Below are 26,554 nucleotides of genomic sequence, written 5' to 3'. Positions count from 1 at the left end.
ATCGCAGTGTAAATCAGAGAACTGTGCAGCATTAAAATTTACAGTCAGAAGGGAGTGAAACATGGGTCTCCACAGGAGAAGGCTGGGAGTTGGAAGTCTAAAGCAAGTGCCCTTAGTGGACTACAGAGGGGGAATACAGGTGCAATTGCCCTGAAACTGAGACACTTGGTGTTGTCAGATGTCACCAGTGTGGTGCTCTGCTCTATTCAATGTTGATAACAGTCGGCTGCATGCATGTGTTCCCTCTGTGTGCTGCCCCAGCTCTGTAGATCACTGGCACAGCAGACCCCGAAAGAAACCCCAATGACCACAGACTCCGATAAGGTACGAAGGCGCCCGGCCAGGTTTATTGTCAAACGAAGCACAGTAATAGTTTCCAGCAGACTTTACAGGACATACTATGAATATGAGCCCCCTGACAATTGACACAGCTCAGTCAGTGGCGGGACACTCCATTGTCCCCTAGGCTGTACAGAGACACTGCCCCAGGGATGCATTCTTATAACAAACAAGTTACATATCATTCCTGACATAACAAGGTGCAACCCCTCTACGTAACAAGGTGCTGCCTATCACGTTGTACATGTTGGTTTGAACAAAACAACTCTATCCATCATACTACCCTTTTGCCCCTGTCTTTAGGATGGGTCAGCCTGTTCCTTGTTATGTGTGTGGAATGTGCAAGTATCGGAGTGTTCTGGTATCTCTAGTGTCCAGTACCTTTTAGGTATGTATATTTTTGCAAATCAACCCTTTCCTTGCCAGCTTCTGTGAGCAGGGTTTGCCTCTGGCTCGCAGCTTAACTTTGCTTTATGTTAGCAAAGTCCTGACCATTAATTTGGTTCAGGTCTTACGCCTCATACTGGGCCTCTGATACAAGGGTTTATGTTTCAGGACCTTATCTTCCCACATTTGGTGTACACACACAGTTACTCCTGGGGGAATTTTGTACCACTGTGCAATGCAGAAATGAATGTTGTTTGCAAAAACACCCTCCTCTCCCCCCCCTCGAAATGGGATGCAGAGATGTTGACTGCCACTAGGGTCCCCTTGACCCGGCAGAGCCCAGCTCATAAATAGAAGATAAGGCTGGGGGTGGGGGAGGGAACTGGAGTGTTCCTAGCAGCTGCAGTTCCCAGCACGCACTAAAGGAAGGAGATGGCGGAACTGCACAAGAAACTCTGTGCAAGCCCGGTACCCAGCATCAGACTGTTTCTCCCTCTGGATCTTTGGGCTCTGCAGGATAGAGGCTTTGAGTGTCTGGGCTGGGGGCAGGGGGCCACAGTTGGCCTCTGGGGAGTAGGGGATGTGAATGTCTGGGTCTGGGCAGGGGGGTGACTGGGCTCTGGGTGGGAGGGGATGAAAGTGTCTGGCCCCCCGGCTGGGCTCTGATGGTGAGGGGGCAGAGAAACAGGGACTGGGCTTTCATATGGGTTTCTTTAACTCTCTACTCCTGGGGGAATTTTTGTCTGTATCTTATTGTTACAGACATTTGCTGACAGGTATTTTTGAATAAATTACCAAAATAATTGAAACTGGTATGTTATATAGAGTTATTTTGACAAATATAATTTGCAGAATTTTGTAGAATTTTAAAATGTGCACAGAATTTTTAATTATTTGGCACAGAATTCCCTCAGCAGTAAAAAAAAAATGTAATTTTTGCATACAAAAGTACAAAGTCACTGACACAAGCTAAAAGGAGTGCCACAGTGTGCTACTTCTGCCACCCTTAAAGAAAACTGCAATTCTTCCAATTCATTTCTCCTCCTCTTCCCCTCCTAATGGTTAACAACTGGATGTACAGCTGTACACTTTCAAGCCTGATACTCAAAGTAAACTGTGGGACCATACCTAAGTTTTATGTGTATTCCAATGCAGAAACAAAGGCAAATTCCAAAACACACTTACAAATTCAGGAAGTGGCTTTTCCTCCTGTAAATATTTCAGAACCGCTGTTTGCACAATACAGTACTTAAGTGTTTGATCTACTTGCATAGTTTGGAAGTGAACATGGTTTTTCAGGGACACTGGAAACCTTTCACCACTCGTTTCAGAGCATTGCGAGTTGGTTTCTCATTGAAAAGGAAATCCATTTCATGGAGTCAGGTTACTTTCTAAATGTAACTCATTTATTTATGCTGTACACACCAGTCCTTGAACAGAGGTCATCACAGACAGAGTGAAGGCAATCCTCTTCCAGAAATCTTACTCCAAAAACTGATGCTTGGTTTGAAGGAAGCAACTGAAATATTGAGAATAGAGCAAACACTCTTGCTATTTTCAACAGGCCTCCAAAATAACTCTCATCACAAAATTAGCAACAATACATTTTTTCCCAATCTGTATGCTGTTCACATTTAAAAAAAATAACTTGCAAGACTAATAGCACCATCTGGTGACTCCTGCCGTAATACCATATCCCTCTTCCTTGGCCCACAATAACAATTACTCTACACACCATGCACTGTAGCTCTCCCTGTGAACACTTCTTATTAATAGCAACATATTACAGTAGTTCACAAATCCAATATGTCAAACAGTCCTTAAATGATTAAAGTTTTAAAGGACAAACATCACCCAAATCAAACCACATAAACTAGGAAATACAGCATCATCATACAGAGAGCAGAGTTAAAGTTGTCTAGATGGCTGCAACACCCAGTATTGCAATAACTGTTTACTTTTTTTGTGATAAAGACTGTCTGGGTGTGTCCATTTGGGAAGGTGAATTGAGTATGGCTTTATTCCATACTTCCTGATTTTTGTGGTTTTGAACTGGGTGTTATTTGCCCTAAGCAACTGTAACTATACTTTTTGTTTGATGCTTTTGTCTGTTACCAACAGTTATTTAATTATAGACATTTCTATGGCACTCATCACCAAAACACCTGAACACCTCACAATAATTGTTTAAATCCAAATTATGTCAAGAAGATAGAGCTCTTCTTCCTTATCCATTTGACATTTCTCTACAGAGTAGAGTGAGGGTGAATTCCTTTTGTGTAGGTATAACTATTGCATAATTGTTTAGGGAAGTCTTTTTGTTTATATGTGTATGTTGCACCTTGCTTTGCAAATGGTGAGATTGTGGCTTGACTTACATGCAAGTTTGTTCCACAATTATAGACTCTTCATTGAGAATACCCTTCTCTCTGCCACTGCAAGAAGACGCACTGTAAATTCCACTTATTAGCAACTCCTCTGTTGCCAGCAAAAAGTTGCTATTATCCGGCAGTTACTAATAAATGGAAGGCCGGTTTGCAAGGCACCAGCCAGAGAAGGAAGTGCTGGGATATGCCTTCCTTGGCTGCAGTCGTGCAAATCTGCTTGTGGCAGGGAACAGCCCGGTGTGGGGCTGCACGCTAGATGTAGAGGTTTTCTACAGGAATGGGAGTGTGGGACATTTGGAAGGGCTGCACCATACTACTTCTGCACTCTCCAGGAATCAGAAGTCGGCATGTCCCAGTGATTCCTTCTCTAGGTACAGTCCCCCAGCAGGATGCAGCCCAGGCTGTGCAGAGAGAGGTGCCACACTGCTCCAGCTTCTGGGCTGCAGTCCATCTCCCGTGTAGTCCCTGTGTGGGCAGGCTGGTTTCTGGTTTCCCCAGAAGGAAGTGCTGGAATGGGTTGAGCACTGGCTTCAGGCAAGTTTGTAGGGTGACGGCCAGGGAAGGTGCATCCCAATGCTTCATTTCCAGGCTGCAGCTGCTCAAACCTGCATGCTTGGCACTTCCCAGTGCTTCCTTTTCTGGCTGCAGCCTTGCAAACCTGCTGCAGGTGAGGCGTTTGTTCCAAAAAATGTTAATAAGCAACATGCCATTGCCGATATCCAAATCCCATTGACGTTAAAATCAATGGGACAGGATTCATAGAATCATAGAAATGGAAGGGACTTTGAGAGGTCATCTAGTCCAGTCCCCCGCACTCAAGGCAGGACTAAGTATTATCTAGACCATCCCTGACAGGTGTTTGTCCAACCTGCTCTTAAAAATATCCCCAATGATGGAGATTACACCACCTCCCTAGGCAACTTATTCCAGTGTTTAACCACTCTGACAGGAAGTTTTTCCTAATGTCCAACCTAAATTGCCCTTGCTGCAATTTAGGACCATTACTTCTTGTCCTATCCTCAGAGGTTAAGAACAACAATTTTTCTCCCTCCTCCTTGTAACAGTCTTTTATGTACTTGAAAACTGTTATCATGTCCCTTGTCTTCTCTCCTCCAGAATAAACAAACCCAATTTTTTCAATCTTCTCTCATAGGTCATGTTTTCCAGACCTTTAATCATTTTGGTTGCTCTTTTCTGGACTCTCTCCAATTTATTCACATCTTTCCTGAAATGTGGTGCCCAGAACTGGCCACAGTACTCCAGTTGATGCCTAATCAGCGCGGAGTAGAGTGGAAGAATTACTCCAGAACCGGGCCCAGAACCCATCCCTGCGGGACCCCACTTGTTATGCCCTTCCAGCATGACCATGAACCACTGATAACTACTCTCTGGGAACGGTTTTCCACCAGTTATGCACCCACCTTATAGTAGCTCCATCTTGGTTGCTTTTCCCTAGTTTGTTTATGAGAAGGTCATGCGAGACAGTATCAAAAGCCTTACTATAGTCAAGATATATCACATCTACCTCTTCCCCCCCATCCACAAGGCTAATTACCCTCTCAAAGAAAGCTATCAGGTTGGTTTGACATGATTTGTTCTTGACATATCCATGCTGACTGTTGTTTATCACCTTATTATCTTCTAGGTGTTTGCAAATTGATTGCTTAATTATTTGCTTCATTATCTTTCTGGGCAAAGAGTTGGATGGGAGGGTGACACCCAGGGAGCTTGTGGTGGGGAATGGAGGAATGCAAGAAGCCACTGGTGTGCAATTCGCTTGGCCTACAGATGCTACAACATGTTCTTCTGTCAGGACACTTTTTTTATATCACCATCAAGATTTTACTCACATCCAAATCTTCTGGGAATTTTCTGCTCCCTGCCTGATTTCTCTGTTACAACGCTTCCAGCCTCAGCTACGTTCTTGGTTGCTGGAGACAGCTGAACTAATATTCTGCCATCTGGGTACCTCTTAGATGGCCCTTACATCTGAACAGTCATTTTTATTTACACTGGATAACACATAGTGCTTGGTTTCAGAGTAGCAGCTGTGTTAGTCTGTATCCTCAAAAAGAAAAGGAGTACTTGTGGCACCTTAGAGACTAACAAATTTATTTGAGGATAAGCTTTCGTGAGCTACAGCATCCACTGAATGTATCCGATGAAGCGAGCTGTAGCTCACGGAAGCTTATGCTCAAATTTGTTGGTCTCTGAGATGCCACAAGTACACAGTTGCTTATAAAGAAAAGGAGTACTTGTGGCACCTTAGAGACTAACAAATTTATTAGAGCATAAGCTTTCGTGAGCTACAGCTCACTTCATCGGAGGCATTTGGTGGAAAAAACAGAGGAGAGATTTGTGTGTGTGTATATAAATCTCTCCTCTGTTTTTTCCACCAAATGCCTCCGATGAAGTGAGCTGTAGCTCACGAAAGCTTATGCTCTAATAAATTTGTTAGTCTCTAAGGTGCCACAAGTACTCCTTTTCTTTTTGCGAATACAGACTAACACGGCTGCTACTCTGAAACCTGACAGTTGCTTATGTAAACCAAGCACTAAGTGTGTGACCCTCTTTGTATGTAAGAGATAGGCCTGGAATAGTGGAGAATCTTTTTCTAAACCCGAATGTATTTGGTCACAACATAATGCAGTATTGCTCACAGCCACCAGTCTTGCTAACTGATTTAGAGGGTATTCTTTGGCCTCTGAATCCACTGAACATGTAACCACAGTTCCTACAGAAAGCTTTACACTAGGATAATAGAATCTGGATTAGTGCCAGTGTGTACCAAGCTGAAGAAATGAGGCTCTTAAGGAGGGGAAAACAAAGAAACCAAACAAACCCTACAGCAATCAGCCTTTAGAAGTAAGTTTGTAACAAATACTCTGTGACACAGCTTTTTATCAACCAAATACCCTTATAGCTTAAACATACAACTTTTACTATTTAAAATGACAATGGATTCACTTGTTAGTTTCTGACAGTTGTTAGTTTCTTCGTGTTATGTAATGGAATTTACATTTCTCTGGTTTTTTCATTGTAGGGGTTGATTATAAAACAAGCATTCCCTTGTCACTGCTGTGAAGTTCATGGCATGCGTGACTTGTGAAACACTGAACTTTAAATTACCATTGCTTCATCTCTCCTAATTGTGCTGTTGTGTCACTGGACCTGTATAGTTACACCAGCAAAGCCTTCCTTGCTCTCCCTGCTCCGCTTTGCAGGTCTCCTCTTCCATCCTCTTTGTTTTTTCTTTCCCTTTTCCTCCCCTACCTCCTCCCCTTTTATGTAGTTCAGTTCTCTTCTTGTTGGGCCATGACACACATGGATCCTTCCAGTAGGGATTTGTTAAAATGTACACTTGGTTCTGGACCCTTTTTCAGTGCAGTCAGAACAGAGCTATCAGGCGTAAGTGTTGGAGGATGCTGCTGTTGCCGTGGCAGGATGGTTGGACACATTGTAGGCACTTTAGTAGCCACCCAGCACAGACATTGGTGCTGCTGCTGCTGCTGCCTGCCTCTTTTTGCCTGCTACTTCTGATGCCCCATCTTGGGTTTCTGAGGTGACATCTGCAACTGCATGCTGTTACAGCCTCAGGGCCTCTACTAAACACTTATTTTGAAACTAATCTGTTTGTTGAGATAACTTAATTTGGGTATGCTCTAAACTTTGAGCATGTTTAAATTTAAATTTATTGTGTTCTGAATACTTACCTTACTTACTTTCTTCCTTTCTTCCTTTCCAGTGATTCAGTGTTCTCATGTGCCAAAGTACTCTGTTCTAGAAATATGGGAGAGGGAGAGACTTTGTACTTTGAACTCCTAATTAATGACAATTGTTAGTAAATGAAGTTTTCTTTAACTGTTTTGAGAAATACAGGAGGGAAAAAAGTTCTTTCAGAAATCTGGTTTCAAGAAGTCTAAATTCTTCTGTAAAAGGTTTAACTAAAATAATAATCTCTATTATAAAATTGTTTGTAGTTACATGTCAAATGCCATACAAAACATACTGGTTCAGCTTCTGTATATGGGGTGAAACTTTAAAGCTAAAATGACTGGATTTTTAACTTGTACCTGGGCAGAGATCTCTCCGTTTTAGTCAATGGAGCAACTGCAGATATGCTTGGAGAGTCTTCATTTGTTATATGAAAATCCCAGCAATGTATAATATAGAAAACAACATATAGCATAAAGTCCCAGGATTAAGTATTTTATCATCACCAGTATTTTCATTTACCATCAGAATGAAAAACGTTGTAATGTTTCTGTTAAATACATAGTTTTGAAAAAGAGTGGTTTTATGGCTAAGGCAGTGGTTTAGAACTAAGAAAATAGGAGTTCAGTTCCCAGCTCTGTCAGACACTTGCTGTGTGTAAGCCACTTAATTTTCTGTGCCTCAATTCCCTCTCTATAAAATGGGGGGTGATAATGCTTTCCATCCCTTAAGGATATTCAGAACATGACATCCATTTATATGTATAGGGTACTCAAATACAATAGTGATGGGAGTGCCAGGTAAATGCCTAGATTGATGTTCTCCAATAATATACTTGGTAAATACTTCAAGATTTACAGGTATGAATATGGAAAACTAACAGAAATGTGCTTAGAATATTTGAAATCTGGACTAATAATTTCAGCAAATCAGTCCACGGTTTTTGGTAATTATGTGCAAGAAATTAAAGGATTAAGATCTAGTGTTCTTTGAAGTGATTAATCAGACTTGTCTAACATAGGCAAAAACATAAACTTAATCTTTTTAAAGATTGTAGTATCAGGTGAGACTTCTGGCAGCTTGTTTAGTTCTACTGTATGCCTAAAGGTAAACAAAATGACCAGAAATTCTGAACTAGATTTGGTACAGATGCATAAAGTGTGTTTACAATTCCCAGATTACATAAAATACTTTACTGTACAGTTTATGTACTGTACTATATAGATACCATGTCTTTCCTGAAAATTTCCTTGCTCTTTTAAAACTTTCTAAAGAGGCCAAGATATTGCAAAATTAAGTACCAAAAAATGTTAGAAAAAAGCTAAGTAAAATCCTTTTTTCCTCCACAGTAAGAAAAATGAAAAACCAACATTGCAGAACAATGAGGTAATTATTTCTTTTTTTATTTTAAATAATATCAATGAAATATGGTTTAGATTTAATTAATCTTCTTCTTCCCAAAATTGAACTTCTTGTATTCTTTCCAAATCTGAGCTATCGTAGTTGTAGAACTAATGTAGCTAAGAGGATGCATAGATTTGTGGTGGTTGGTTTCTAGATTTTGAGTACTGGATTGTGGGGTGTTTGTTCTTGTTTTTCCCTTACAAAAGGAAGCTTCAGTACTTTCTTTAAAAACACAAAGCATTTTATAAATTTAATAAATAAAATGGGTACATTTTGAAACTATCAGGCTTCAATGTCTTCAGATTCTTTAAAGGTTACTTTACAAAGGAAAAAAAAAATAGCCTTGTGCCTTTTTGCTTTGTCATGGTGTATAATAAAGGCCTGATGGCGTTTGTTTTTGTTTGTTTTTGTTTGTCTCTGTCTTTTATTAAATGTTCAGGTCTTGTGTGCCTGGGAAAACTCCATGATCACTAAAGAAGTAGTAGAAGGAGATTTTTAGCCACTCTAGAATTTTAACGTCTATTAAACTTTTGTGCTTTATTAACTTTTGGCGGAAGGACATCTTACAGATTCAGCATGCCTATCCCTTAATAATATGCCAAGGTAGTCTGTTCTAGAAATATGGGGGAGAGAGTCTAATTAGTGATAGTTTTTGGTAAAGTGTTCTGAATTCTGGCCTAGACTAGAAATGTTGCATGGAATAACTAAATGAATTGTAAATCAGTCAACCTACAGTAGTGCAAAGCCTTAATGTTAAAGCACATAAACTGTTTTAAATCCTGTTTAAATAAATTTACCTTAAGTTTGCTAGATCAGTTTAATTGTATTTTTACAACTTTTTCAACTGTAGATCAGCCCTGATATGTAAAGAAAGTACACAAGTAAAACTGGAATACCAGATTTAGCATTCTTGGTTTTTTGTTTTTTTTTTAAAAAAGTGTTTTTTAAGGGTGGGTGGACCCTTGTCAGACTGTTAATGCAGTATTAAGCAGCAGGAGCAAAACAAAGAAGTACATTTTAGATAGTCTTTTTAACAAATATAACAAACAAAAATATAAGATCTGTATATTTGGGACCTTATCTGTAGAGGCTGAGAGACGTGCATTATTTAGTTCCAAGATCATCTTGTACTCTAAGACAAGATAATTTTTAAAACGTTTCTATATCAGTATTTTTTCACTGTGTAACAGATAATTTAGCTATAGCAAAGGAATGGCTGGAAAGATTCTGGGCCCAGTCCTGCTGAATTGACTACAATGGGAGCAGGGTCCCACCCTCTTTGTTACTATGAATAAATCTTATGACATGAGAAAATGCCTTTGCTCTTGATAGCTAGGCACAGATCTTAGTCTTATGTACATTAGTGTAAATCTAGTGTAATACCATTGGCTTTGATGAAGTTACTGCAGTATCACATCACAGTAACCAAGAGAAGAATCAGGACCATTTTGTGGGGTAGAAGCAGATTGTAAAATGCTGACCTTTTTTGTATCAAAGTACTTTACAAACATTAAATAATCCAGTGTTACAAGTTTAGCCATGTGTCTTGTAACAATCACTGCCTATAAACACTGGCATTAGTTGATTGGAATAATTCATTTGATGTTTAAAGTGATCATCGCTAATATTTTTTCCCAATTTTCAGTGTGGAAATTAGTGTAGAATCTGACATAATTATAATCCTTTTTGAAAAACAAAGCCTTTTGAAAGTTCAACATTTTCAGGTTTCTTTTTTTAAATAAAATTCACCTTTTTAAGCCAAAATTTGTGTTTGATTTTCAAGTACAATATAAAATAAGAGTTTTCAAGAGATGCTAAAAGTAAATGTCAGTACTAGGCACTTTATGCTGCATAAGCAAGGCCTGAAATGTTTTTTCTGCTTGTTTTTAATATTAGAAATTCATTTCCTTTCTAGTCCGGAAAGACACTGTGACTGGAGACCTAGAGAAATTGATATTTTAAGAACAAAGCAAGTGAAAGTTAGGGCAGGGAAGTGATATTTTAGTCATTGTTTGGCTTTTTTATTAACAATGTATTTAATTTCAGTGACTAACACTTTAGTGAGAATGTATGTCTTCAAGATTTTATTCCACCCCTTCAATTAGTATGAGAGCTCATGATAAACATGATCTAGCACATCCTCCACCAAAACCAGAGAAGATGGGGCTTGACATTTATGATACTTCTAAACTGAAAAGTAAGCACAGAAAATAAACAAAACAAAATAAAAAACAACTTTGGTGTCCCTTTCCTACATTATAAAGAAGCAAAAAAAGAGCACAAGCCCAATTTTTAAAGAAATACTTTGCAGGGCACCTCTATGTTTTTAATGCGCTGTAATCAGTGTTCCCTTTAATATTTCCCACATATGTGCGGAATGAATTTTGTTACGTGCACCAATACGGAGGTGATGTGTGACACATACATCACCTCCATATTGGTGCATGTAACAAAATTATGTAGTTGGGGTAGGGCCCAGGGGTTTGGGGTGTGAGAAGGGAGCTCAGGGCTGGGGCAGAGGGTTGGGTGCAGGGGGTGAGGGCTCTGGCTGGGGGTGCGGGCTCTGGGGTGGGGCCAGGAATGAGGGGTTTAGGGTGTAGGAGCATGGTTCGGGGCTATGGCAGGGAGAGAGGACTCTCCCAGCTCTCTCTCACTGCTGTAGCACCTGGGCTGGGGGCGGGAGAGGCGCCTCTCCCCGCTGTGTCAGTGCTGGGGCTGCAGAATAGGCGCCCCTTCCTCAGAGCCAGGGGAGGGGTTCTGCTCTTCCGTCCGGTTCCTGGGCGAGTTCTCTGAGTGCCTGCGTGGTGCTAAATAGGCTGGTACAGCTTATAGGGAACTTAGGTTGTAATAGTTTCCAGAACAATTAAGCAGCATTGCACAAAAAGCAATTTTTTCGTATAATTTCTGCAACATAGCCCTAGGCCGGTGTACAGTAGAGAAATTTATCATGCTAAAAAGTGTTTATTGGCTCTGGCCTGTTTGTAATGTGTTCTGCATCCACAAGTAAATGTTCTCAAACAGTTTAATAAATGTGCTAAATACCATTTGGACTGTACTTGCTTACAGCAGGGCTGAATACAATGCACGAACCATTGTCAGTGATGGTATGGACACAGGCTACCTGAAGTTCAAGTAACCCTCTTAATGCTTCAGTGCACAGCTATCTTTTTGAAGTCTCCAGAATGTCCTGTTTCTGGAAACTGTGTTGGGAACTGTGGGATGGGTATCCAGAGCAGGTTGCAAGTGGAACAGTTTAGATCCGTGCTAGTGTGGATGTGATGGAAACCTGCAAGAGCTGTTATAGACATAACGACCTGTTTGTATGTGATGCCATTGGTTCAGTTATAACTGTTGAATTCTAGACAGTAGAGAAGGCCTGAGAGTTTCGTCAAGCCAATGGTCCAAGATAAATGTTCATTGCTAGAATTTCTTGTGGCCTAATCTGTTGTCTGTTCACTGCATTTGTAAGCCAAGATCCTGCCAACATTTGTGCGCATGTTATGCACCACAGTACCCCCATTGACTTCAGTGGGATATCTTGCGTATAAGAGTGTGCAGAATCGGGGCCTTACTGTTACTATATTTGCTTGATTGTTAGATAGATTTGCTGCTATTTAAATTTACCAAAGGTAATTGAAGCAGATATTTATGAAGTCGTTGGGAGGTGAACTATCTCAAATTCAACATGTTAATCATTAATATTTGGAGGATTTTCTTGCCATGCTGTATTAGGAGGAGAACATCACCAAACAGACATTTAAATTGATTTATTTAACTAAAACATTATGCATTCTGGATTTTTTTCTTCAACAGCAAACATATAATATTATAACAAAACAAACATGAATTTTTTGAGTTTAAACATTCAAGTTTTTTAAAATCAGGTTTGGTTTTGTTAAAATTGTTTAACTAAAATAGTTAAATGAAATAGTTTAATTTTTTTTTTTAAATATGTCAGCCAGGTCAACATGAGAAATGTAATATATTGGCTTCTGGAGCTAACTTAGTTGTCTTCCCCTTCATTTTCCTGTTTGTTCATAATCTGGAAAAGAAAAACAAGCTTTCCTGTTTTTTCAGGTCCCAAATGCTTTCTCAATTTGGAATGAATTGGTCCAAAAGAAAATATTCTTTCTACACTGTCAGAAGAAGCTACTGCTGTTAAAAGTGAGACTATCACTTGAGCAGTCTCTCTGAATACAAGTGCTTAAGTGACTTCCACCAGTTCACTGGTCTGACTTTCTTTAAAACATCATCAGCAAACACATATTTCTTGAATGGTTCCCCCTTAGCTCTGAAGTTTACCATAGTTGGCATTGTGGAGGGATGATTGCTGGATGTCCATGTCATAACTAACTCCTCTTCTTCAGCAGTTAAGGTTTGACCCTGGTACCGAGTATTGAGAATATTTGCAAGAAAATGAACTGAAGATAGTGCTTGTCCCATTCGTTTTTTTAATGCTTGTAATTTAATTCTGTCATTGCATATTTCTCTTTTTAAGATCTCACTCAGTTCCTTCCAAATTTCAACAGCATCAGCAATAAAACAGCTATTTCCCTGCATTGTGTTCAAGACTACAGAAATAGGCTTCAGGATACTCAGCATGTGAGGAAACTTTGGCCATCTATTTTTTCACAATTTTGTTCACGAACTGTCATCAGAGTAGGCCAGTTCTTTATACGGTGCTCAGAACAGTCCACTACTGAGTTCCATTGCATGTCTTGTGGGAGGTTAGCCTGGTTCCTCCCGCTTTTTTCAGAGCAGCTCTGCAAAGTGGTTGTTACGGAAGTATTTTGCAATTTCAACAACATTAGCCTTTATTTCTGGAACACTGAAGGCTTTGGCTAGGAAGTGCATCAAATGAGCACTGCAACCGTATGTTTTAAGCTTGGGACTCTCTTCTAAATAATTTCTTTTCATCTTGGATACATTTGCAGTATTGTCTGTGACTAAGCAGCGTACTAGACATTTGAATTTTTTTTCAGTTTGTTATAGCTTTTACTGCTGCTACTTGTAAGTATTCTGCTGTGTGTGCATTTCCTGATGTATCAATTGTTTCTGTAAAGAAGACATTCCCTTCTTCTATTTTCACACAAGCACATACAACAGGATCAGTGTGGACATTGCTCCCCTCATCAAGACTCAGGTTAACAATTTTACCCTCTAGACCTTTTGCACACTGATCAATGTCTTTCATACACTTTATCCAGAAATTTGCCTGCGACATCTACTCTGTTGGGTGGACTATATCCTTGTCTTAATGACTGAACCATATTAATGAAGTGTGGGTTCTCAGTCATCCGGAAAGTCATCCGCAGAGTTTGTTGCATAAACCAACCGGGCAATTTTTTCATCAGTTACCTATTTTTGCTGCCATTGTAGGTTTTTCATTCTAGTGAGAGAATGGTATGATAGATCTCAAATCAATGAAGGCTACACTTAGAAAGACCTCAAGACTTCTGTAATATGCAGCTCAAACAGTTACACTTCTGTTTGTGCTGCCTGTCCCTCCCTTCTCACATTTATCTCCAGACTTCTCCTTATCCAGATCTATTCTGCCCCCAACAATCTTCTATTCATTGAACTTTTTGAAACGTTGCACTTTTAGAGAGAGATAAGGGATTGACTGTGTACGCAGATTTGCAGAGGAATGAGAGAGTTGAGATCTGTTATTTCTCACCTCTGTATATTATTTATTTATTTTAAAACATTTTTTGCTGTTAAGCATGTTATCTCTGGAGGCACAAATCCACAGTTTGAGAACTGCAAAATTAAGCATGGTATCTTCTAGACTGAGCACTGAGTTCCATTGGGTAGATAAAAAGATTAACTTAAATAATCTATACAGAAGCCCCTGGAACTCCATAAGATTGGGTCCCTCATCCATGAACTATTGGAACTCATTTACAAAATTTTTCTTAAACATTACATTAATATATTCTCTTACTATAGAATTAGAATTTATAATCCCTATTCCATGAGGAGATATCTTTGAGCTATAACGTATCTTAATTAAAACTATCTTTAGACAGGTTTTTTCCTCAAAAAGCATTTTATCAAAAAAATCTGGTTTAAATTAAAAACTGATTTTTTTTTACTTTTTTTAAAAAAAAATCATTGATTTTTATCCACCCTGGACAAATCTAATTTTTACTCAGTTCTGCTGAGTCTTAAAATGAGCCTTTTGTCAGTATCTCTTGTTCTATATCGTCTGTTTTAAGGTAACTTAAAAAAATAGGTAAACTGATCTGATGCTAATGGAGCCCAGTGTGAAAGATTACCGTATGTACTCAATCATAAGCCGGTTCATATATAAACCAACCCCCCCTCTCCCCCCCAAGATGGATAAGTAAAAATGGAAAATTTTTATGACCCATTCATAAGACATATAATTATAAATAATAAATAAACATATAACCTATAATTCCGGGGTCGACAAACTTTGGCTCCTGGGCCATCAGGATAAGCCGCTGGTGGGCCGAGATGGTTTGTTTACCTTGAGCATCTGCAGGCACGGAGGTAAACCTAAGTAAACAAATTGTCCTGGCGTGCCAGCTGCTTACCCTGACAGGCCAGGACAGCAACTGGTGGGGAAATTTTTTGCGGGGGAGAAGCTGGTGGTCAGGGGAGTAACCCCTGTGACCACCCCCCACATGATCCCACCCCTAGCTCAGAACCCCCACTCTCCCCATTCCATCCCTTCCCACCTTATCTGGGGAGGGCCAGGGGAGGATGTGTCTGGCCTGGCTGGAGCTGCTCCAGCAGGCTGGGCAGCGCTGCTGCAGCCTGCTTCGGTGGGCCAGACCGGGCAGCATGGCCGCAGCATGTTCCAGCGGGCTGGGCGGCACAGCCGCAGGCTGCTCTGGTGTGTGGGACCAAGCGGCACGGCTGCAGCCTGCCAGCCCCGGAGCTGCAGCTGCTTTTGGAGGTTGGGGGAAAGCAGAGTGGCCAGAAACGGAGAGACTCTGGCCCCGCCTCTTCCCTTCTGGCTCTGCTGCCTATCCTTGCTTCCTCTGTTGGGGGGAGGGGCTGTGTCACACCTCTCCCTCTCTATACTTGTTCATAAGCCGACCCCCTTCTCTGATGCTTCCCTTTTGTACTAAAAAAATTCGGCTTATGAATGGGTATATATGATAGTATTAACATGAACTATTTTTTTCTCTAACTCCTTGACAAGAGAGGGAATATTTTTAAAAATACTGCATAATCAAAACGGTAATGTCTTCTATAGTCTAGCAATCTTGAGATGACAAATTTAAGGTCTGTATTATCTGATGGCGCTACTTTTATTAATATTGGAAAAGCACTCATAGATACTGTACCAATTATTGTTATGGCTTCTGGTCTGCATTGCTTGTATCTAGTTTAGTTTTTTATAACTCTTACTGTAACTAAGTATTGAACTACAATTTTATAAATCATGGCATGTAATTAAGGTATATTGTAACATATTTTAATTACAGAGAAATGTCAAGATACCGCACAAGGCAACCTGTTCATAATGTGGATAGGGAAAAGGTCGTATCTGCTTGTTGTAACAATTTAACTGAATACAAAAGATTTAAATTTTCTTGTCTCATGTTGTCCGTGCTATGCAGAAAGAAGGGAAAAAAGAGCGAGCAGTCGTGGACAGAGTGTTCGTTGCAAGAATATGTCGAATCCTGAAAATAATGGTCCCTAGAACATTTTGTAAAGAGGTAAGCATTGCCATCCAGTTACAAATAAAAATGATGAAACTTCTTAGTCATGTAGCTTTTTGTTGTAATCATAGCTCTGAAAACATAAATACATTGCTCTCTTACTTGTACTAGACTAGAAAAATAGCATGTCACCAGTGGCACATTAAAGAAAAAACATTATTTTTGATTAAATTTTAGAAATTGAAGTTCTAGATAATTTTAAAATTAAATAGTTATCTTGTCTGACCGTTATAACATAGACCATAGAACTTTGCTTAGTAATTCCTGAATTGAGCCCAGTAACTTGTGGTTGATCTGTAGAGTATCTTTTAGAAGGACAGCTAGTGCTGATTTACTATATATGATGGAGAATTGATTACCTTTCCTGGCAATTTCTTCCAGAGGTAAATAACCATCACTGTGAATCATGATTTAGCTTTTGGGGGCCAAGTTCCACCTACTAGAGAGCCATTTTGGCCAAAATCAATGAATATCTTCCTAGGAAAACTGCTCAGACTGCAGTTTTTTGCAAGATAAAATTCTTTGCTGTATGCACCAACCGGGGGTCTCCATACACCAAACTTGTATATTTTGTAAGCATCTGAAGATATTTTTGGAATGGAAGAATCAGTTGAACTCTGAACGAAAGTTCTGATGTACAAACATTAGAGGCTCATTACAGATTGCATTGGTTGGCTTTCTAGGCTGAAAAGTTGACCCTAAATGCTTAAATTTGGTACATAAGCTTGTTCCTTGACATGTCTACACTTTCTCTCCATTTGTTAGAATACTTGTGTCATGTGTGGTGTAGTTTTCAGTGGGTTATATGTAAGGCTCCGTGGATTCCGTGACCTGCATGACTTCTGCAGCAGCCCGGTGTGGCTGTCCCAGGAGTCCCCACGCAGCTCGGGCAGTCGCTGGGCCAGGCGCACTGGCTGCTGCAGGGGCAGTCTCGGGCTCTCAGCAGTAGGAGTTTGGGTGTGGGGGGGGCTCAGGGCTGGGGATTGGGGTGCAGGTCAGTGCTTACCTGGGGGGGATCCCTGGAAGGGTGACAGGAGCTCCCCTCCCTCAGCTCTTAGCTCAATCTGCTACCTCCGCCCGCAGGCACCGTCCCCGCAGCTCCCATTGGCCGTGGTTCCCAGCAAATGGGAGCTACAGAAATGGGGCTTGGGGCACAGCACAGGCAGCACGTGGAGCTAAGAGCTGGGGTTGCCAGTTTTCCCAGGATCTGGGTAGGAAACCTGCCCCAGCCCCACCAACCCCCCACCCCCTTCAGCATCTGTGGCGCCACCCTGGGCTGCACCCCTCCCCCCTGAGTACCTGTGGCCCTTACCTGGGATGCGCCCCCTTCCCTGGGCCACGTCCCCTTCCCCAGCATCACAGCGTCCTCCGGGCCATGTCCCCATCCCCAGCACCTGTGGCACTTCCCTGGGCTGCCCCCCGCCCCCCAGCACCTGTGCCGCCTACAAGCACCCTTGTTGCTCCCCCAATACTCGGGCCTCCCCTGAGCCACCCTTCCCTCCCCAGTTTTAGTCAGGGGTATACAGTAAAAGTCATGAACAGGTCATGGGCCATGAATTTTGGTTTACTGTCCATGACCATGACTTTTACTAAAAATACCGTAGGTATATGTAATAAACCATAGCAGCTTTTAGAATGCAGAAAAGTAACCTCTTCTATAAAAGAGATCTTCCAGATAACAAGTGTAGTAATGGACTTTTGTTGTAGAAAACATTACATATTAGAATCTGTCCTATAAAGTAAGCAAAGTGTTTCCCTTAAAAAGGAGTGGAAGATTTCTACTTTCCTGATTTTCCATTAGGTAAACTTTTAATTTTTGTGTTGTCATTACTAAACATTAATTATTTGCTTTGCTTGTTTTTTATTAGACAGGTTATTTGGTACTTATTGCCATTATGCTGATAGTGCGCACATATTGTGATATTTGGATGATTCAAAATGGAACAGTCATTGAAAGGTACCTGTATATTATTTAAGTAGCTACTTTTAAATATTGTCTTGTTTCTCATATACAATGATATTGTGGTGATAGTGGAAGATAGGTTCTGTGATAAATATGAAATGTCTAAGCCAAATAATATGAAATGACATGATATATGAACATCTGCAACACTGATTAAATGGTAATATTTTAAAAAGAAAAACATATAAAACTACACTTACAGAATCCTACAAATGTAGCACTGGAAGGGACCTTGAGAGGTCATCTAGTCCAGCACCCCTGTGCTGAGGCAGGGCAAGGACACCTAGACAGGTGTTTGTCTAATCTTTCCTTCTCATGCTCCAGCTAGGATGATTCCACGATCTGTCTTGGAAGCCTAGTCCAGTGCTTAGGTATCATTACAGTTGGAAAGTTTTTCCTAATATCTAACCTAAGGCCATGTCTACACTACCACTTATGTCGGCAACATTTATGTTGCTCAGGGGTGTGACATAGCTCATTTAGGTGGGTTTATGATGTCGAGTGGAGTGCTCTCTCCCATTGGCATAGAACGGCTACATGAGCAATCTTACACTGGCGCAGCTGCATCGGTACAGCTGCACCGCTGTAAATTCGCTAGTGTAGACATGGCCTAAACCTCCCTTGCTGCAAATTAAGCTGATTACTTCTTGTCCTACCTTCAGTCGATGTGGAGAATAATTGATCACCATCCTCTTTATAACATCTCTTAACATATTTGAAGACTGATAGGTTTCCCCCTGCCTTCTTTTCTTGAGTAAATGTGTCCCCCCCCCCTTTTTTTTTAACCTTTCCTCATAAGTCAGGTTTTTCTAAACCTCTTATCATTTTTATTGCTCTCCTCTGGACACACACTCACTTTCTTAAGGATGGTACCCAGAGTTGGACTCAGTACTCCAATTGAGGCCTCACCAGCACTGAGTAGAATGGGACAATTACTTGATGTTTTACATACAACTCTGTTAATACATCCCAGAGTATTAGCCTTTTCTGAAACTGCATCACATTGTTCTCACTCCTTCAATTTGTGATCCACTGCAGCCCCGAGATCCTTTTTCAGCAGTACTGTCACCTAGCCTGTTGTTCCTAATTTTGTAGTTGTGCTTTTTATTTTTTTTTCTTCCTCGGTATAGTACTTCGCACTTGTCTTTATTGAATTTCATCTTGTTGGTTTCAGACCAGTTCTCCAATTTGTCGAAGTCGTTTTAATTTCTAATCCAATCTGGTCTTCTAAAGTTCTAGGAACCCCTCCCAGCTTTTGCCACTAATTTTGTAAGCATACTCTACACTCAATTATTCAAGAAATTGATAAAAATATTGACTAGTACTAGACCCAGCACAGACCTCTATTGGACTCCCACTGTATATGCCCCCCCCCTTTAACTTGTGGGGTGGAAAGAGGATTTGATTTTTTTTTAAAATCTTAGTTACATAATTCTAAAGTGGGATGCATTTTTTTAAATTGAAGTTAGCTCTTTCATACTGTAGATATTATCAGTCATTCTTTCTTGTTTCCTGGATATTGGTGTCTTTGAGGGCACTATCTACTCAGGAAATAGAAATTAACTGTTCCTACAGAGAGCAATCCAGAATGTAGTACTGCTGTAGTGTTCCCTATAGTAGATGAAAAAGTCAATTTTCCTGTTACAGTTATGCTGTAATGTATTTTACAGTGCTTTTGAGCTGGGTAATTATGCAGTCATTAAATCAACATTATTTTCTATGTTATCCACGTCCACTGAAGGCAAGACAAGAAGTAATGGGCTTAACATGCAACAAGGAAGATTTAGGTTAGATATTAGGAAAAACTTTCTAACTATAAACGTAGTTAAGCTCTGAAATAGGCTTCCAAGGGAGGCATGGAATCCCCATCACTGGAGGTTCTTAAGAAAAGGTTGAATGCACACCTGTCAGAGGGTCTAGGTTTACTTGGTCCTGCCTCATCGCAGGAGGCTAGACTTGAGGGCTTCTTGAGGTTCCTTCCAGCCTTACATTTCTATGGTTCTATAATCAGAAATATATATAGTTGTTGAATTATGTACAATTTTATTTTTCTTGCAGTGCAATCGTAAGTAAGAAATTCTTTTTACATTTATAGCTTCAATCCCACTTGGTAAACAGTTGTTGAAAATAGTAGCATGCACATGCTCTACTGATGCTAAATATTTCATAACTGATGCAGTACTGAAGCAATTTGCTTTTCATCTCAAAGTTTTTGCCATAATAGATTTATTTTGAACAATTTCAACTAATTTTTAAAAAAATCTCCATTGCTCCTATGTTTTCATATTTGTTTTTTGCTTCAAAATATGTATTTACTGTGGTATTTAAACTAAATGGTGGTGTTGATTCTTCCTTCTTGCCTGCCATCTCTCTGAAAATAAAAATCTATACTTTCTCAATAAACAGATGAAGAAAAATAAATCTTGATTCTAAATGTATGTTAAATTCTTGCCTAAAAATAAATTTACCGTTTCCCACCCACCCATTTTAATGGATTGACAGATGGCCCTACTCAGTCTCCTTACACCATGTTCTGATATGGTTGCAAGTACTCATTCTCTTTTCCTATCCATTTGTTTTCTCACATCTCATCTTCTCTTGTGTTTTTTTTGTTTCTTATTCCCCTTTTTCTTTTACATATTTTGCTAACTTAACTTTTCCACTTTGCACCTTCCTTTCCTCCCTCCGCCCCCCCCCCCCCCGAAGGCTATAAGCTGCTGGGGTGAGTAGTGTCCATTTGTTACCCAAGGTTACTAAGTGCCATGGGAGCAGAGAAGAGTATAAGTGAGCTCCTCCTGTAGCCTCTAATGTTAGGGATCACAACAAGAACAAGGAGAGAAGGCAGGTGGCTTTCAGTGAGCCACCTTCCACTTTACCTGACGTTGTTGTTGATACAATAATTGGTACTGCAGTTTTCCACAGTGATCCTTTCTTATATCCTGTTACCTCTGCCCTCCTGAACTAGTCAGGATCACCTGTCTGCCCTCCCTGGGAAAACACTGGTGGGGGGGGGGCGTGTGTGTGTAGTACTTGCTTTCTCTCACAACTAATACGTAGCATGTGTTGGTTTGCAGTGCTATCATTGGTCGCAGCAGAAAAGATTTCAAGAGGTACTTGTTCAACTTCATCGCTGCCATGCCTGCTGTAAGTGCTTTTTGTTAAAAGCGATTTAAAATATAAATTCAGAAATCATGAAGAGATTCCAAATGAATTTTTCAGAACTTTTAAAAGTAAACTGTTTTTAGAATGGGTGGTTTGATTTCGCGTTCTGGTTGTAAGAAGTAGGGAAATATTTGAGTGCAGGTTTCTCTATTGGCTGCCTATTGATTCAGTAGAATTGACTTTCCCTTACTTAATCTTTTAGACTGCTAGGTTTGACTGTTGGCATTGATGAGTAATTTAAAATCCGTGTTGCCAACTGACGACAATAAGTTGTCAAGGCTTGTGATCAGGTAACTACTGGTACTTAAATAATTAGTTTTTGTTTTTCAAGCAGATTCAAAATAAAGGTAAGATTTTTCACATTAACCATCTTTCAAAACACTGTTTTAACATTCAGGGTTTTTTTAAAGTGACTTACAGCCTGTTCATATCTCCTAGGAATGCTAAAACAAATTGTTCTGGAAATAAACCCAGCACATTAAGGGGAATGATTCTCACTAATTAAAGAAAAATGCAACCAAATTTTAAAATAGTCCAGAAAACAAGCTGATACAATTTTAAAGGTAGGGTGTGGGGCTAAGATGGTAAATACATTCTAAAACTGCTTATGAGAATTAAATGTTTGGTTGTAACGGAGTTCTAAGCTAAATCTATTGACACAATAAGACCAGTTTTAACTTTTTATCAGTATTATAGTATGTACTGTTAGTACTCATTTGATGATCCAGAGCTTTTTAAAATTGAAATAGAAATATAGGCCATGATACCTGCAAATAATTATGCACTTGCTTGACTTTAAGTACATGAATAGTGTCATTGACTTAAATGAGACTACTTTGATGTTTTAGACATTTGCAAGATCTGGGTCTTAATGTAAATCAATTTGTGTATAAAGGCTGACTAGGTAAAATTGTGTTTTGTACTTTCACCAATTTAAGCAAGCAATTTGCATGACATTTAATCTAACTATTTTTGGTTTGTTTGTATTAACTTGTATTACTATTATTTATTCCTAGATCTCCCTGGTAAATAACTTTTTGAAGTATGGGCTAAATGAACTTAAGCTTTGCTTCCGAATAAGACTCACAAAATACCTCTATGAGGAATATTTACAGTAAGTCATAACTTTTTTCATGCTTAAAATATTAAAAGTGCAGTGTATTGTATCAACTGTAAAATAAATCCAAATAAATATCAAATAAGAGATGGGATAGTTTGTGGAGTTTATAAATTTTCTGAAGTGGCTTTCAGCTACTAATTTAATACTACTTGAATCATTGATTCATGTTAGGTGCTCAATCATTGTTTTGTTGATGATTTAGGGCTTATACGTATTATAAAATGGGAAATCTGGACAACAGAATAGCTAATCCAGATCAACTGCTCACACAGGATGTGGAAAAATTCTGTAACAGTGTAGTGGACCTCTACTCAAACCTTAGTAAGGTGAGTTCCTTTAATAAAACTTTAATCTTTTATTAATAGTTGTCATTTGGAATCATTAAACACTGTGCAAACATTTACAAGTGTCAAGGAATACAAATAGCATTGAATAAATGTATGGGTGATAAATCTTGTCAGAGTTTAGGGAGATCACATTTATAAATTACTGTATAGGATTGAGTCCACTTTATATTTAGTGAGTTCATTTCAGTCAGTTATGTGAGGGAAATATTTTTCCTTACACAATGGTCTTTTTCCTTATTTGTGATTTTTTTTTCCCTTCCATACTCCTTCCACAAACAGTAATTTTTCTTTTGATTTTCTTTTAATATTCACAATTTGAGAAGGTTGTGAGAGCACAGTCTTTTGTCAATTATTTAGTTTTCAAGGGAGAGAAAATTCTCATTCTTATTTGTCTTTTTCTCTTTTTTAAATATGTGAGTGGTTTGTGTTTCAGGGGTGGGAAGGGGTGCAATGAATAAAGAAATGCCCTCTTTACTTAATGGTTTCAGGTGTGTTTCCTAACTTTGGAGCAGGGAAGCAAAAGTGCCTATCCTGAAGGCAGTTTTGTAATTTAGTGGAGGAGTTTTTGTTATCGAAGTGATTTAGAAGTTGGCTCTATGTACAGAAGTAATTGGGTGGGTAAGTGAGCAGAGCTACCAGGTTTAAAAATACTTATTAGGATGACTTTCTGTCCTTGAAATTACTCCTGCATGAAAGTTTGGTCGGACAATGCTAGATTTGTTGTGAATATAAATCTAATGCTTCACAATTTTATAATAGTGGCATCTAGTCTGGCATGTTTCATTGAGACCTGGTTGGATGAAGCAAAAGACTTTCACAAAATCGAAGATCAACAGAAAAATGTCTATGAAACAGATATTTTTCTTTAAAGTAACCAGTTTAATTTTATAGAAGAATATTCCCTTGCAGTATTTCAGTCCAAATATTAGAAAATGACTGTAGATTAAAATGAAATATTCATGTATATGGGATCATACAATAGGTCAGTGGTCTCCAGCCTTTTTACGCCCAAGATCACTTTTTGAATTTAAGGGTAACCAGGATCTACCCAGTCCCTTCCCTGAAGCTGCTCCCCAATGCTCACTGCCCCCCCTCGCCCACCGCCCCCCCACCCCCGTCACTCACTCTCCCCTACCCTCACTCACTTTCACTGGGCTGGGGCAAGGGGTTGGGGTTCAGGAGGTGGTGTGGGCTCTGGGTTGGGACCAAGGGGTTCACAGTGTGGAGGGGGCTCCGGGCTGAGCCTGGGGCAGGGGGTTGGGGTGCAGGAGGGGGTTTGATGTGCTGGCTCTGAGAGGGCTGTCCGGGCTAGGGTTGGGGTGCAGCAGGGGGTTTGGGGTGTTGGCTCTGAGGGGGGGGAAGGGCCACAGAGCTGCTCTGGCCACATCCGGGAGTGGTGTGGGACCAGAGCAGGCAGGGATCCTGCCACAGTGGCAGCCCCGCTGCACTGCCGGAGATCATGTTTGACTGGGAGAGTCTCTAGGATTGACCGGTTGGTGACCACTGCAGTCTGTGTTCATTGCACTCTATTTTTTTATAGGCAAATACAAACACAGCCTTTGTCCTATGACATTTACTTGCTTGACCAAACTGAGTGAGAGATACAAAGTAAACAAAAGATTTTGAAAATTGTTTCATGAGTGGTATTGGTAACAAAACTAAAACTATTAGATATGTTTTCTTTTGTAAGAAAGAAGGAGAGTCACACAATTGATACATCTCTTCTTAAGATGTAGTTACCATGAGGTATGTTTCTATGGTTCCTGCTTTTAAGATATTGGTGTTTATCGCATAACGTGTACTCCTCTATTTCTTTAAGTAGACACAGGTGGATAAGAGCATTCTGAGGGATACACAAATTACTGTAACCATGTATGAGCAATTTTACATTGAATATGTATACAATCTCTGATATAATATACAGCACTCTGAAAACATGTACTGGAATAAGAAATGCTTTTCCTGGTCTGATCCTTCAGACTTGTGAGATTAGAAAAACTCTATAGCTTTCATTTAGGTGTTAAAGATGAATATTGATAAAATAAATATTGATAAAATAAATTAGAACTTCGTTATGAGAAAACAGTGACTTTTCCCCCATAGTGTTCTAACGTACATTGGAAACCTGTTGAAGTTACATTTTTTAAGTTCTTGTTTTCACAACTCAGATACCTGTGATCCATTAAAAAACAGACAAACAAACAAAAAGCCCCCCATCAATTAGATCAACTGATAGTATTTGTAATGTTTTAAATTGCCATAAGTTAGTTAAAAAAAAAAAAAAATTTTTTTTTTTTAACATATTTTGATCAACAAATAACCCCTTTCAGTTTGGCTTCTATCTCCCATAACAACTGTCTGACCACCATTAGGACACACCTCACAAGGGTGAAATCCTTCGTCTGGTATATTACAGTGCCAGGGAGACCATTTTATGCTTGTGCAAGCAGCCAGCCAGGATGAATTCAGAGAGCACAAATGTGTTAGGCGATACACCTAGCTAGTATGCTGGGGATGTGAACTACATCTCCAAAAGGGAGGGCTTTCAGATTAAGGGCCAGTCTAGTATGTAGTAACTAGCATCCAAAATTGCAGTTGAGTTGCTGCAACTCAGAGAAGTGATAAACTGCATCGGGCAGTGTCATGACAATCTGGTGTCATCCTGCCCTTTAAAGTTGAATGTCCCTTGTGCCATATGCATGGCCAGCTGTATGCTGTCACTCCTCATTCCAGACCATGCCCACTCTGCATGATTGTTTTTAGAAAGGCTAGGATTTAGCCCTGTGTTGCTCAGTTTAACAAGCTTAAACAAAATTGGGAAGTATAATTTTTTTTAATGTACTCTGCAGGCTGTGTGATGATTAGTATTAAGCACATATGATGCCATTTTCAATTGCTGAGCAAAATATGTAGTCTAAATTATCAGGCTGTCTGGAATGTTGCTTTTTGTTTCAGCATTTTGTTTAATTATGGAATGTATACTTTTATAAATTTAAGTTAACTGAAGTATGTACCCGATTAATTTGCTACAAAATCTAATTGACTCTTTATATCCATGTTTTCTTCTGTGTCTTCTAATACTAACTTTTTTCTGTTGCAGCCATTTTTGGATATAGTTTTGTATATCTTCAAGTTGACAAATGCCATAGGAGCTCAGGTAAATCTATTTAAAAAAAAAAAGTTTACTATACTTGAAATAAATAAATAAACCTTTCAGTGTCTTGGCTATTATATCCATTTGGAGATCGATGAAAATCATACTCAACTACTTTTAAATATACTGTATTCTTTCAAAAAATGGGCATCTGTTTTCATACTGTTTTGAAGTGCCATAAAAGCTCACTATTTTGAAGGAAACAAAATAAAAAAACCTGATGTCTGAGAATTTGGAGACTTTCAAGAGAACAGATGACTTCTAAAAAGACCTGCAGGTTCTTAGTTTCCTTTCATCAGTTGTACAAAAGGCTTTAATCAGTTGTGCACTACCTTTTCTAGCTGGATTATGTCTTGTACCACAGTTGTTTACACTCTACAAGACATATTTCCTATCTCTATAAAACCTACTGCACCAAAGGGGAGCTGTTTGTTGCAAAGGATTTGGGACAGAAGACAGAAATGTGAGAAGCAACATCTTAGATTTAATATAAAATTTAAGAGTCAGTACAAGCTCTTTTTAAATTATTTGCTTTATCTTCTCGGGGAAAAAAAGTCCTCATACAGGCGTTTTCTGTCTAATTCTTGCTTCATTACTATTTGCTCGTCTTACCTCTGTTCATGAGTTGTAGAAAGATTAAAAAAAAGTTATACTTTACAGTGGGAGCCTGATTTTCTTTCAAGGAGTACTCCTTCAGCACACATCACACTTTCTTTTCCCCTGGATAAATGTTGCTTACTGATTTCCCATAATTTCACATTGAAGACTGCACCAGAGAATTCATAGTAGGGTCTATGTCTGTGCCTCAAGAGGGAGGAATGTACAGGGTTGTCTTAGAGACTACAGGTGACCTGCATAATTATTAAACTTCAGAACTGTA

The 26,554-nt window shown here is 39.5% G+C and overlaps 1 protein-coding gene across 4 annotated transcripts in view; it reads left to right on the top strand.

The window, feature by feature from the left end:
* The window catches only part of ABCD3 (ATP binding cassette subfamily D member 3), a 71,754-nt gene that overhangs the window by 20,025 nt on the left and 25,175 nt on the right, over positions 1–26,554 (top strand). For all 4 annotated transcript variants that reach the window (XR_006273916.1, XM_038412905.2, XM_043491285.1 and 1 more), the window contains exons 2-8: positions 8,177–8,213; positions 15,827–15,925; positions 17,797–17,885; positions 20,966–21,035; positions 22,070–22,167; positions 22,376–22,499; positions 25,621–25,677. Coding sequence is in view for 3 of the 4 variants with exons in the window: in XM_038412905.2 (XP_038268833.1) it covers positions 8,177–8,213; positions 15,827–15,925; positions 17,797–17,885; positions 20,966–21,035; positions 22,070–22,167; positions 22,376–22,499; positions 25,621–25,677 (574 nt within the window). In the remaining variant the exon portion in view is untranslated. The remainder of the gene's footprint in view (positions 1–8,176; positions 8,214–15,826; positions 15,926–17,796; positions 17,886–20,965; positions 21,036–22,069; positions 22,168–22,375; positions 22,500–25,620; positions 25,678–26,554) is intronic.

This window comes from Dermochelys coriacea, chromosome 8 (genome assembly GCF_009764565.3).
Source record: "Dermochelys coriacea isolate rDerCor1 chromosome 8, rDerCor1.pri.v4, whole genome shotgun sequence".
Lineage (NCBI taxonomy): Eukaryota > Metazoa > Chordata > Testudines > Dermochelyidae > Dermochelys > Dermochelys coriacea.
The sequence above is the reverse complement of the archived record's forward strand: the minus strand, read 5'-3'. Positions and strand labels throughout refer to the sequence as shown.